Source organism: Oryx dammah, unplaced genomic scaffold (assembly GCF_014754425.2).
Source record: "Oryx dammah isolate SB20612 unplaced genomic scaffold, SCBI_Odam_1.1 HiC_scaffold_10, whole genome shotgun sequence".
Classification (NCBI taxonomy): domain Eukaryota; kingdom Metazoa; phylum Chordata; class Mammalia; order Artiodactyla; family Bovidae; genus Oryx; species Oryx dammah.
In genome coordinates, this window is record NW_024070194.1 from 59,062,083 (window position 1) to 59,075,999 (window position 13,917).

A 13,917-nucleotide genomic window follows, 5' to 3' on the forward strand; every position below is an offset into this window, starting at 1 on the left:
GGAATTTGCAAGTAAATGTAACTCATTGTTCTCTCAAATTATTTTTGATGGTATGCTATGTAATAGAAATAACATTTCAGATTTATGGATAAAACAATACAAACAGGATTCATATCACTAAATTTGTCATGTATTTTCTATTGAAAGATTGAAGAAGAGAAACGTGTTTTGGAAGAGCAAATACAAGTATTAACGTCTAAGTTAGAGAAAGAGAAAAAGAAGTCAGAAAGGTATTGGTAATAATAATTTATAATTGTTCATTTGCAGCTAGTACATACTGTATATATATAACCATCTATAAATTTATTACAGGATTAAAAAGGAATCAGAACATATCAACAAAAACTGGGAAAAGAAATTCTTAATTCTCAGGAACAGGTATAGTGTGGTGATATATACAAAGTCTATTTGTAAAAACCATGACTAATCATCTTTTAAGGAAATTGGGAGCCTAGCATTTTTCTTGTGTATTGAGTAATATAAAATGCCATCACATGCTTCTAATAAGAAATGCAAAATAGCTGACCTAAAGTAGAAGAGTAGTCAAAGTCACTTCAAATAAAAACTAAATTCCAAACTCTGTTTTATTCCTGATCTCAGTGTTTAAATGTAAATAATCAACAGGATGGACAGACTCTCTTGATAACTGGTTTAATCGGACCCACAGAGTCATCTTCCCCCATAAGACTATTAAAACATATTCCTGCTTATTTGCACATGATAATAGTTATCTTCAGATATAGAGATCTGAGTGAGTGAGGGGGGTGTGCTGTCCGGTTGCTTAGAAGAGACTCCCTCCCTCCCCTCAAGGAAGCCTCATGTGCAGAAGTGCTGGGATGAGCGTTGGCTCATGTGTTCAGGAACAGTGAGGACACCAGATGGCTGGAATGACGTGAGCAGGGGCGAGTGGTAGAAGAGCTCAGAGAAGAAGAACGTTTGAGGTTTTGCTCCGAGATGGGAAATCACTAGAAGCTTCGTTTTTCATTTTTGTCTTTCTCCTCTGCGCTGGGTCTTCGTTGCTGTGCACCGGCTTTGTCTGGTTGAGGCAAGCAGGGGCCACTCCTTAGTTGCGGCGCGCCGTGAGCTTCTCTTGTTGCAGAACATGGGTTCTAGGTACCGGGCTTCGGTAGCTGCAGCACACAGGCTCACTAGTTGTGACGCACAGGGTTAGTTGCCCCATGGCATGTGGAATCTTCCCGGACCAAGGATCAAACCCGTGTCCCCTGAATAAATTTCTCCAACATTTCGGCCTTGAGGGAAGTCCTCTCTGGGTCTTCATATTACCAGTTTATTTTAAAAGGATGTAACTCAGGAACAGCCAAATGGAAGAGACGCACAGGGCAAAATTCCTGGGAGGGCTCTCACACTCCTGCTCCCTGGGCAATGCTGCTGTCCTCGCACCTCCACACGTTCACCAACCCAGGAGCTCTTGTTTTTAATTGGTAAGAAAATCTCTTCTACATGCCTACTAGGTCATTACCACACTTGAGAAACCTAGCAATATAAATCCTTTAATATTTCTTATTAACCAAGTCATATTCAAATTTCTTGGTTATCTCAAGGGAATCTTTTATAGCTGTTTGTTTAAATCAGGATCCGGAATAAGTAGACCACTGCATTTGGCTGTTACATCCTTTAAACCCTTTTTTTTTTTTCCTATAATAATCCCACATAAGTCCCTTTCTTTCCAGTCCCTTGATTTGCTAGAGAAATGTGTTCATTTTTTATGTAGAAGGTCCCCCATTCTGGATTTGGCTAATTGTTTACACGCATGTGTGTATATGTGTGTGGGGTGCCTTTTAGCATGTTCTTCAGTCTGTACTTCCTACAAACTGATCTTAAATCTAGAGAGTTGATTAGATTCAGATTCAATATTTTAGGCAAGACTACTTCATGCGAACTACTAGATAATTCTTACTCATCCCATCATATGGCACGTTAGTGTCTGGCTTTATTTTAATCATGTTATCAGCCTGATTCATGAATTTCAAGGTTTACCAATTGACCTTTCTCCAAATGATCTTAACATCTATTAATAATCACAAACCATGAGTCAAGATTTCATTAGGATGGCAAATTGTTAATACTTCAATTTTATCCTTCCTTCTGCATTTCTTAGCTAATTTCTATCAAAGAAAAACATTCCCCTCAACTGGTTACCCTGAAATATAGTTTCAGATGAGATGAGGCAAGATAAATGCTTGATCCTGTTTGTTTATCAATATTCAGAATAATGAGTTGGTTACCCTGAAACCTCATTGAAGAGTCTTGAACTAAGGAAAGACCCAAATGATCTGATGTCTTGAAAGAATAATTCTGACTTCTGTATTGATACAAGGCCATAGGGAAACCAAAGGAAAGGCAGGGAGAAAAGTTAGGAGCTCCAGAAAGAATAAGCCTCTTTTAGGCAAAACATGATGGTGATTTGACTGGGATGGGAGACATGGAGGTGTTGCTGCTGCTGCTGAGTCGCTTCAGTCGTGTCCGACTCTGTGCGACCCCATAGACAGCACCCCACCAGGCTCCGCCGTCCCCGGGATTCTCCAGGCAAGAACACTGGAGTGGGTTGCCATTTCCTTCTCCAATGCATGAAAGTGAAAAGTGAAAGTGAAGTTGCTCAGTCATGTCCGACTCTTAGCGACCCCATGGACTGCAGCCTACGAGGCTCTTCCATCCATGGGATTTTAGGAGGTGTTGAGAAATGATTAAATGTGGGCTATGTTTTGAAAGTCGTCTATGGGGTTGCACAGAGTCGGACACGATTGAAGTGACTTAGCAGCAGCAGCAGCAGCATGTTTTGAAAGTAGGAGGTACTGAAAGATTTGCAGCAAGAGGGGAAAGAAAGAAGTCGTTTGATTGCAAAGATTTTTTACAACAGGAAAGATGAAGTTGCCTTCAACTTCAAACAAGCAAGCACATTTTGTCAGGAAATCAGTTTTGATATGTGAAATTCAAGATGCCTCTTAGTAACCTAAGGGTAGATGTCTAGTGGCAGATGAATATATGAATCTGGAACTCAGAAGAAAGTTGAGGCTGGGGGCATACATTTGGGGTGCATTAGTATAGATGGTATTTAAAGTCACAGGATTAAATGAGATTAGCTAAGAATAAGTGTTGGAGAAAAATGGAGAGATACAAGGATTGAGTTCTAGTATTTGGTGGTATCTGACTTTCAAAAGCTTGTATTGATCTGATGTTTTCCCTTTAAAGGATGTCCCCTTTTCTGAACTCTTTTCATCTTCTTTGCTTTCTTTTCAGCTTGTGAAATTTGTTTGTGTATTCTTATTTTTAACTTCTTGTCAATTTTGAGTGAGTGAAGTTGCTCAGTTGTGTCTGACTCTTTGCGACCCCATGGACTGTAGCCTAACAGGCTCCTCCATCCATGGGATTTTCCAGGCAAAGGTACTGGAGTGGATTGCCATTTCCTTCTCCAGAGGACCTTCTTCCCTGGAAGAAGAAAAGTCCTGGCTTCCCTGGTGGCTCAGAGGGTAAAGCATCTGCCTGCAATGCAGGAGACCTGGCTTCGACCCTGGGTCAGGAAGGTCCCCTGGAGAAGGAAATGGCAACCCACTCCAGTATTCTTGCCTGGAAAATCCAATGGACAGAGAAGCCTTCAGTCCATGGGATTGCGAAGGGGTGGACATGACTGAGTGACTTCACTTTTGTCAGTTTTAGATGTTACAAATACCTTTTCCCAGTCTATGAACTTTGTGTATATTGCCCTTTATTGTACAGAAATTCTTCATCTTTATCCATCAATATTTTTCCTTAGATGTATTTAGAAAATCTTTCTCCATCTTCACTAAGATATTCTCCCACTTTTTAAAACAAGCCTTCTTGACTTACCTCTCATATTTAGGTCTTTATTCCAGCTCTTTCTGGAGTGGGTTGTGGTGCCACTTTGGTCGCATACTATGTTCTAGTATATTCTTGAATCTGTTTCAGTGTTCCTATTTTATTCCATTTATTTTTCCTTTCCAGGATATTATTATACTATTATTTTGTGATATATGTTAATATCTAGTATTAATAAGGCTATTCCTCCTTATTTGCTTTTCACGGCTGGAAAAGATATAATTTTAGAAACCAAAGAGTGATAAGTTTCTATTAATACTTAAATTTTTTTACTTGCATTTCTTTGTGCTTATATTGAAAATTCTAGTTTCTCATCACATGAACATAATACCAATTTGCTCTTTCCTATGATTTCTGCTCATTTTAATTCCATTACATGTTTTATTTCAGCTTTCATGTCCTTAGGAATGAGATGTTTACTAGGCACACATTATTTCGTCAGTTTGCAGTGCTGGCTGATACATCCTTCAATTATGTTGTAAGTACACATTGGGGTAGATGCACTTTGTCTCTTTGATGTCTCTTTTTGAACTTAGCTTTTTTAGAATCCCTGATCTTAGCCCTGGAGATATTACAGGAGGCACTGTGCTAGATGCTGAAAGCATAAGACAGTGTTTGAACCCAAAGAGCTCAATGTAGTATGAGACAGAGATGTGTAAACAAATGGCTCCCATGCAATATGGTTGAGCTCTAGTGGAGGCAAGTGAAAATTTTAGAGGAGGGTGACTCATTCCTCCTGGGAGGAATCTATTAACCTGACCACTGTGCACATGGATGGAACATAGGAACAATCACAGCTAAAAATCCAAATATTTAGTCACTTCCAAATGGAAAAAGGAGGTAAAAGAATCTGTTCCTAGTACCAGGTCATTCATTTTTACACTAGAAGTAACCTATAGATGAAGCCCAATTCTTAAATAGACTTTTTAAAAATTGAAGTATAGTTGATTTACAATGTTGTCTTAATTTCTGATGTACAGCAAAGTGATTCAGTTATTATTTATATACATATGTGGTAGTGGTGGGGGGCTTCCCAGGTGACTCAGTGGTAAAGAATCCACCTGTCAATGCAGGAGACATAGGAGACTCAAGTTCTATCCCTGGGTGGGGAAGATGCCCTGGAGGAGGGCATGACAACCCACTTCAGTATTCTTGCCTGGCAAATCCCATGGACAAAGGAGCCTGGCAGGCTACAGTCCATGGGGTCGCAAAGAGACGGACGTGACTTGCGACTGAGCACACACACACACATGTATATGTATGTACACGTGTGTATATATATATATACACATACATATATATAACTGAACATATACACAGTGTATATATATTGTTCTTTTTCAGGTTCTTTTCCATTATAGGTTATTACAAGATATTAAGTATAGTTCCCTGTAATATAAGTAGGTCCTTATTGTTTATTTTACATATGCTCAGTTCAGTTCAGTTCAGTCGCTCAGTCGTGTCCGACTCTTTGCGACCCCATGAATCACAGCACGCCAGGCCTCCCTGTCCATCACCAACTCCTAGTGAGTATCTATTTAATCCCAAACTTCTAATTTATCCCTCCCCGCCTCTCCCCTTTAGTAATCATGTTTGTTTTCTATGTCTGAATCTATATCTGTTTAGTAAATAAGTTCATTTGTATCATTTTTTAAGATTCTATGTATTAAGTGATATCATAGACAAAATAAACTGTGATATTATATCTATGATATATACTATATCTGTGACTATCATAGATATAAAATAGACTATTTTTAAACCTGTTTAATGTTTTTGCTTGGGAGTTGTAAAAGTAATGATGCCCAGTGTAGAAATATAATCAGTAAATTGTAAACAATGAGTAAATTAACATAATATAAATGCCATTTAGAAACTCCTGTGATGCTAAGTGTTTTGGGGACAAATAAGGTTTGTGAGAAAGGTCACAAGAAATATAAATTTTGATTTCTTGCTTCAAAAGGCTTACAATCTAAAATCACTTTCTTTTAGAATTTTTTTCCACAATTTTCACTTTAGGATGATTTTTTAAATCCAAGTTGCGGCAAGAGATCAAAGAACTTAAGAACATTGGCAAGATGATATTATTTCTAATTTTTAGCTAAATTTACATAGCAAAATGAACCTTGCTGTGCTTCACAAATAGCGCTAGTAGTTTAAAAAAAAACCTGCCTGCCAATACAGGAGACATAAGAGATATGGGTTTGATTCCTGGGTTGGGAAAATCTGCTGGAGGAGAGCATGGCAACCCACTCCAGTATTCTTGCCTCAAGAATCCCATGGACGAAGGAGCCTGATGGGCTATAGGCCACGGGGTCACAAAGAGTCATACATGACTGAAGCGACATAGCATGCGCACATGCGAGAAACCTGCTAAGGATTTTTAATAATTGACTCCCCCAAAGTGTTCCAAAACTGGTCTATATATACAATAGTCTCTTCTCCTTCAGTTTTTTTCTCTTCTCAACCAAAGATTACAATTTTTTGGATATTTCTTTTTATTTATTTATTTGGCTGTGCTGGGTCTTAGTTGCAGCATGCAAGCTCTTTACTTGCAACATATGGAATCTAGTTCCCTGACCAAGGATCAAATCCAGGCCTCCTGCACTGAGAGCTCGGAGTCTTAACCACTGGGCCACCAAGGGAGTCCTCACATAAATGTTTAAATGGTTTATTTGTCGAGGGGAACAAAAAGGGAGTGGGAGCAGGCTGTAGGGGGATAGAAAAATGCATGCAAATGAGTATGCATACATACAAAGCAACAAGAGAGAAGCCTTGAATAGGGAAAACGTCACATAAACTCCCAGGGTGCACCCACAGACCTCAGACCTCTTTTTTATAATAATGCTTGGTGTGCTTTTGGTCATTTTCACCAGCATATTTTTAGTGTCGTGATTGACTGTGCAATATATGATGTTGGTGGCTGTTCTGCTTATGTGCTGCTGCTTCTGAACTCCTAGAAGAGATGCTTTTGCGTTTTCACTCTTCAGTTCCTGGGAACCAGGACCACTACTGTGTAGCTTCCAGGAACTGAGTGGTGCTGGGGATGTCCTTGTGAGACCTGGCCAGTTAAAAGGAGTGGATCCCAAATGGCTTAGGGAGAATCAAAAGGAAGAAGAGTCAGAAGAGACATTGAGGAAAACATTTTGCTTGAATTTTCTCACAAAGTAGCCTGAATTAGGAAAGGATCTATTCCTTGCGGCTCAGTTGGGAAAGAATCCACCTGCAATGCAGGAGTTTCAAGAGACTCAGGTTCGATCCCTGGATTGGGAAGATCTCCTGGAGGAGGAAATGGCAATCCTCTCCAATATTCTTGCCTGGGAAATCCCATGGACAGAGGAGCCTGGAAGGCATCAGTCCATAGGGTCACAAAGAGTCTGACATTCCTTAGGTTTAAAGGAAATTATTTCCCCAGTGATATTTGAGCAATTAAGTTAGAAGCATAATATTCATATCTCAGTTAACTAAGGACTGAAGAGCATTCTACCTCCATTTGAGTTGATCTTTATTTCCCCTGGATAACAATGGTACATACCCTTTGTGTCTTTCAGAGAGTTAAACCTTTATTTGTGCAATCCAAAATGAACTTGGCAACAGTGAAGACATCTTCTACAAGTGTTGATCATTCATCTTCGGTAGGTAGATTACTTTTTTCCTATTTAACATTTAATCAGTCAGCATTATTCAGCATCAGTAATTAAACATCTCGTTTTACCTACAGGTAAACATCAAGAATGAAGATGTAGGCAACAATCAGATTTCCTTCCCACTTTCACCACAAGGTAAGAATCCTTATTGTTGAAGAAAAGGTGCACACACACAGGATGGGTAATGAATCAAGATTAGTAGCACTTTTCTTTGTCATACTGAGATGTTTGGTTTCTGGGTGAATGCACGGCTTTTTTTCCAGCCACCTTATAAGACTAATGCATTGATACGATGAATAAAAGAATGTTAATATGTATTTCTGAATATATATCTCTGTTAATTAAAAATGAGAGTCATACATCAAAAGTAGAAACTGTCTAGGTTGAAATCCTGTTTTCTTTTTTTTTTTTTTTTAACTGCCAACAAACCTGAGGCTCCTGTTAAATTCCTAGTTTCCAGTTTAATAATAGAAGAAAAATCTGACCATTTCTAGCATTCTTTATCTCCCACCAGTCCTTGCAGGGCCTCAAATTAGACTGTTTGGGAGGTGGAGGTACATTTTGTTCATAAGTTTCTATACGTCTTTAGGAAGCAACCGTGCTTGCTTTTCTCTAATGAAGATGTTGTATTAACAAAATGCAACATTCTTCATTTGAATTATAGATAGTAATCAAAGGGTGTCAGTAATTTCTGATTTTCATTTCTTGGATTCTTTAAAAGTAAAGTTTTATCATGAATATTTATATAGGGAGGACGTGTGTGAAATGAGTTTAAATCCTAGACCCTAATTTTAAAATCATCTACTTTTTGAAAACAAAATTGAAAAAGGAACCTCTCTCCTGGGCATCCACGCAATGGAGAGACTTTTTCTGTAGTGTTTACAGGCGTAGGTAGTATCTTTTCCAGAGGTGCTTGCCTGGGTGCTGGGAATCTTTTGGCAGCCACAGTCCTCTCTACTTCCTGGACTGACATTTTTGATCATAGTAACACCCAGATATGCAGATGACACCACCCTAATAGCAGAAGGTGAAGAGAACCTAAAGAGCATCTTGATGCAGGTAAAAAAGGAGAGTGAAAAAGCTGGCTTAAAACTCAACATTCCAAAAACTAAGATCATGGTATCCAGTCCCATCACTTCGTGGCAAATAGATGGGGGGGAAAAAACTGAAAACAGTGATAGATTCTATTTTCTTGAGCTCCAAAATCACTACAGACAGTAACTGAAACCATGAAATTAAAAGGCATTTGCTCCTTAGAAGAAAAGCTATGACAGACCTAGACAGTTTATTCAAAAGTGGAGACATCACTTTGCTGACAAAGGTCCATATAGTGAAAGCTATGGGTTTTCCAGTAGTCATGTATGGATGTGAGAGTTGGACCATAAAGAAGGCTGAGTGCTGAAGAATTGATGCTTTCTAGCTGTGATGCTGGAGAAGACTATGGAATCCCCTGGACAGTGAGGAGATCAAACCAGTCAGTCCTAAAGGAAATCAACCCTAAATATTCATTGGAAGGACTGATGCTAAAGCTGAAGCTCCAATACTTTGGCCACCGGATGTAAAGATGGAAACTCTTTACAGCTCACTGGAAAAGATGCTGGAAAAGATTGAGGGAAGGAGGAGAAGGGGGTGACAGAGGATGAAATGGTCAGATGGCATCATTGACTCAATGGACATGAGTTTGAGCAAACTCCAGAAAATGGTGAAGGACAGGGAAGCCTGGCATGCTGCAGTCCATGGGGTTGCAGACTTGGGCATGACTGAGTGACTGAACAAAGACAACACCCAGACTGGATTCTATAGTGGCTGCTAGCTTAAAGCATGGCAACTTTTTAAAGATATCAGCACTTTTTTGGGCGGGGGGAGGCCACACCATATAGCGTGGGGATCTTAGTTCCCTCACCAGGGATCAGACCCAGGTCCCTGCTGTGGAAACGCACAGTTCTAACCACTGGACCACCAGAGAATTCCCAAAGATGTCAGCATTTAAATAAAGGGCTAGATCTGTAGACTGTTGGAAATTCCAATCCCTACAGTAAGTTATTTCTAAAATATCATAATGTATTAGGGGAAGAAAGAATATACTCAATCTGATTTTGGTATTGACCATCTGGTGATGTCCATGTGTAAGGTCATCTCTTGTGTTGTTGGGAGAGGGTGTTTTCTATGACCAGTGCATTCTCTTGGCAAAACTCTGTTAGCCTTTGCCCTGCTTCATTTTGTACTTCAAGGCCAAACTTGCCTGTTACTCCAGGTATCTCTTCATTTCCTACTTTTGCATTTCAGTCCCCTATGATGAAAAGGATGTCTTTTTTTGTGTGTTAGTTCTAGAAGGTCTTGCAGGTCTTCATAGAACTGTTCAACTTCAGCTTCTTTAGCATTAGTGGTTGGGGCAGACTTGAATTACTGTGATATTGAATGGTTTGCCTTGGAAACGAACCGAGATCATTCTATTGTTTTTGAGACTACACCCAAGCACTGGATTTCAGGCTCTTTTGTTGACTATGGGACTACTCCATTTCTTCTAAAGAATTCTTGCCCACAGTAGTAGATATAATGGTCATCTGAGTTAAATTCCTCCATTCCTGTACATTTTAGTTCACTGACTTCTAAAATGTTGATGTTCACTCTTGCCATCTCCTGCTTGACCACTTCTGATTTACCTTGATTCTTGAACCTAACTTTCTGGGTTCTTATGCACTATTGTTCTTTACAGATTCAGACTTTACTTCCATCACCAGTCACATCCACAAGTGGGCATTGTTTCCACTTTGGCTCAGCCTCTTCATTCCTTCTGGAGCTATTTCTCCACTCTTCTCCAGTAGCATACTGGGCACCAACCAACCTGGCGGGGGGCGGGGGGGGGCGGGCGGTCATCTTTCAGTGTCCTATCTTTTTGCCTTTTCATACTGTTCCTGGGGTTCTCAAGGCAAGAATGCTGAAGTGGTTTGCCATTTCCTTCTCCAGTGGACCACGTTTTGTCAGAACTCTCCACCATGACCCATCCATCTTGGGTGGCCCTGCATGGCATGGTTCATAGTTTCATTGAGTTAGGCAAGGTTTAGGTCCATGTGATCATATGGACTGAGCACTGAAGGCTGAGCATGGAAGAACTGACGCCTTCAAACTGTGGGGCTGGAGAAGACTCTCGAGAGTCCCTTGGACTGCAAAGAGATCAAACCAGTCAATCTTGAAGGGAATCAACCCTGAATATTCACTGGAAAGACTGATCTGAAGTGGAAGCTCCCACACTTTGGCCACCTGATGCAAAGAGCTGACTCATTGGAAAAGACCCTGATGCTGGGAAAGATTGAAGGCAGTAGGGGAATGGGACGACAGAGGCTCAGATGGTTGGATGGTATTACTAACTCAATGGACATGAGTTTGAGCAAGCTCCAAGAGATAGTGAAGGACAGGGAAGCCTGGGGAAGAAAGACTTTCATGATTTATCATTAAAATGTAAATTGTTAAACTTGCAATCTTTGTTCTACTTGACATTTTAATTAGAGCCTTAATTAACAGCAAAAATCCAGTTGAGAATTTTACATCCAAAAATTATTTTTCTGAGCCAAGCAAACCATTTTCTGAAGGTCCATTTTTAGTCATACAAACCAACTTTGATGGCTACCTGGGCCATGAGGGAGCCTCAGCCAAAACAAACACTGGCATTCCCTTTCTTCTATTCTGAAAATGCAAAGTGTAGAGTTATTTCCACCCTGTCTACTGAAAACTCTCCTAAAATTCATTAGCCCCCTTCCTCCAGCTTACTAATAAAACTGAAAGTAAATGCTATTTTATGATCCATAATTTTCCAGGATGCCACAAAGCGCATCATCCTGAATACGACTCTGAGCTGCAGAGAAGGAGTGGGTAACAGTGTCACACAGAAAATCTCTGGGCATAACCCTGACATTTCTTTCTATAAAATCTCTGATTTAACTTTGCCATGTCACATTCTCCCCTCTGAAGACAGTGTGGGGAAATCATTCAGTTAACGAAAGTTTCTGGTTAATTGGGTTCCAGTTAATCCCAAATCAACTAGAAATAAATTTTCTACTTGTAATGGTCCAAAAAGCCAACACATAAATGCCAGGAGGAAATTGAATTACAAATTTACTAATTCGAAAAGTAAATGATTCTTTTTTCATTGGAAAGCTGTCTTTCATGGGTATGGGGATGGAACAGTATGCACACTAGATGTTCGAGAGGCCAAACCGTCTTCACAAAACAAGTCACTCCAAGCTTCTCAGGTGCTTCCGAAGGTGGAGAAACCCCTCCAGGCCCCTAGGAAATAGTTCAGTATATGATCAATGTTTTCAAGCACTAGTTCACAAATTCGTTTTCAAGGAGGTGTTTAGCTACATGACTCATGTGAACCAATAGACAAATCATTGCTTTCTATAACATGAGGGTGACTGTAACCTATCTGGTGACAGAAGCCAGACTGAACCCTTTAAAGTCACTGTGTTATTGAGGTCTGTATTTTAAATTATGTAAATGGAATATTAATATTTTAAATACCCTATGGAATCCTCAGTGTTGCTTTAAAAATCAAGGTTTTTATATTGTATATTTATACAATAAGATACTTCTGAAAATTATGGATAACTAACATTTAATGGGTGTAGGTACTATTCTAATGACCTTCCCTGGTGGCTCAGTGGTAAAGAATCCACCTGCCAATGCAGGAGACAAAGGTTTGATTCCTGGATTAGAAAGATCCTCTCGAGAAGGAAATGGCAACCTACTCCAGCATTCTTGCCTAGGAAATCCCATGGACAGAGGAACCTGGTGTGCTATAGTCAATGGGGTAGCGAAGAGTTGGACATGACTTCGACTAAACAACAACCAACTATTCTAAATACTTTTCAGGTTTTAGCTCTAACCCTCACAAAAACCCTGTAAGGTCAGCACTCTTGCCTTCTCAAGTCTATAAAGGAGACAGTGGATACAGAGGGGCCTAGTAGGCTGCCAAGGTTATGACTACAAATAAATAGATTATTATTTTTACAAAAAAGGCTGGGTTCAGACTCAGACAATGTGGCCCCAGGGGCCAGCTTTGTTACCAGTCAATTATACTGACTTACTCCAAGACACATGCATGACAATATGTGTGGTCCCATTTTCAACAGCACACAATGCGAAAACATGTGATGTAGCAGAAAGGCTTTGCAGGTAGACAGGCTTTGGTTCCCATCTCATTCCAGCCACTTACTCCCTGGGTGACTTCATCTCAGCTCCTTCTGCTGTGTAAAATGGAGGTGGTGACTCTAACTCCTAGCTTTGTTATGAGGATTAAATGAAGTGACTTGCCTAGCTAACCCCATCCCTACCTTTCCTCCTGACCTATGGATAATATAATCCCTGGGTTCTGAAAATAAAGTCTGGCAAACCTGCTTTTTAACCCATTACATGAGAATTATAATGTTCTCAAAAGTAGGCTAGTGATTTAAAAGAACTGGTGTCTCCTTTAATTCTTATGTCCACCATGCATAAGAAAGAACAAAGTTTGTCATTAGTATCAGATCATACTGTAGATATTTTGAAAAGGGCCAAATAAAACATAAAACATAACTTAAAATCCATCAGAGGATATATTCTTCCCAAGCAAATTGAACTTTACTCTTTGTTACGTTGCAAGCTTTACTCCAAAAAATTCTAGTGTGAAGCAGAGAGTTGCTCTTGCAACAAAGAAAATTTAAGAGATAAAGAAATCCTCATGAATATAAAGAAATTTAAAAAAATGAGGTATGATACTATTGACAGAATTTCAAAGCAGTCTTTTTTACACAGTAGTAATTATCCAAGGAGATCCCAGGTAACATTATTAATTTGTTTGCTACTTTGCTGTGATAAAATTTGGGATCTGAGCAGCCCATTGTGTACTGTGCACTGCGGCAGATTTTATGTACTTAAGAAGACCTTTCTCACAGTCCAGTAATTAGGTGCTATTGACATTGTAATCTTCGAAAATGTTCCTAATGGGCCCCAAAGACACGAATGTCATTGATAAAACCTCAAAGTAACAGTGACCCTTTAAGTGGCTTGTCGGTAAGAGAAACCTCAAACATAAATATCTGAAACGCAGGAGAAACCCAAATTTAAACCTAGATTACATTGTATTGTTAATTTTCTGAGACTTTTAGCGAAGTAACATGGAAGAGATGATCTTAAAGGTTTTTAAAGAATGGTAGAACAATTGTAGTACATTGGATAGGTTTTTAAAATCTTTCTTTTCACCCTTTGAAACGTTAGACCTGAAAAGTGTTTCATTCTTAAGTAGTTGTAGCGCGCACCAAAAGTGGAGTTCAGTTCCCCCGTTTTTGTTTTAAACACAAAAATAATTGTAAAAATCACACAAGAGAAGTAACTTAAAAGATAAAAAGGAAAGCATTTTAGGCATAAGTGTTAGCAT

The 13,917-nt window shown here is 39.4% G+C and overlaps 1 protein-coding gene across 1 annotated transcript in view; it reads left to right on the forward strand.

Moving 5' to 3' along the window:
- The window catches only part of CUNH10orf67 (chromosome unknown C10orf67 homolog), a 112,135-nt gene that overhangs the window by 81,182 nt on the left and 17,036 nt on the right, over window positions 1–13,917 (forward strand). Inside the window, exons 14-18 of the mRNA XM_040247328.1 lie at window positions 148–230; window positions 313–378; window positions 4,246–4,333; window positions 7,407–7,490; window positions 7,577–7,637. Coding sequence (XP_040103262.1) covers window positions 148–230; window positions 313–378; window positions 4,246–4,333; window positions 7,407–7,490; window positions 7,577–7,637 — 382 coding nt within the window. The remainder of the gene's footprint in view (window positions 1–147; window positions 231–312; window positions 379–4,245; window positions 4,334–7,406; window positions 7,491–7,576; window positions 7,638–13,917) is intronic.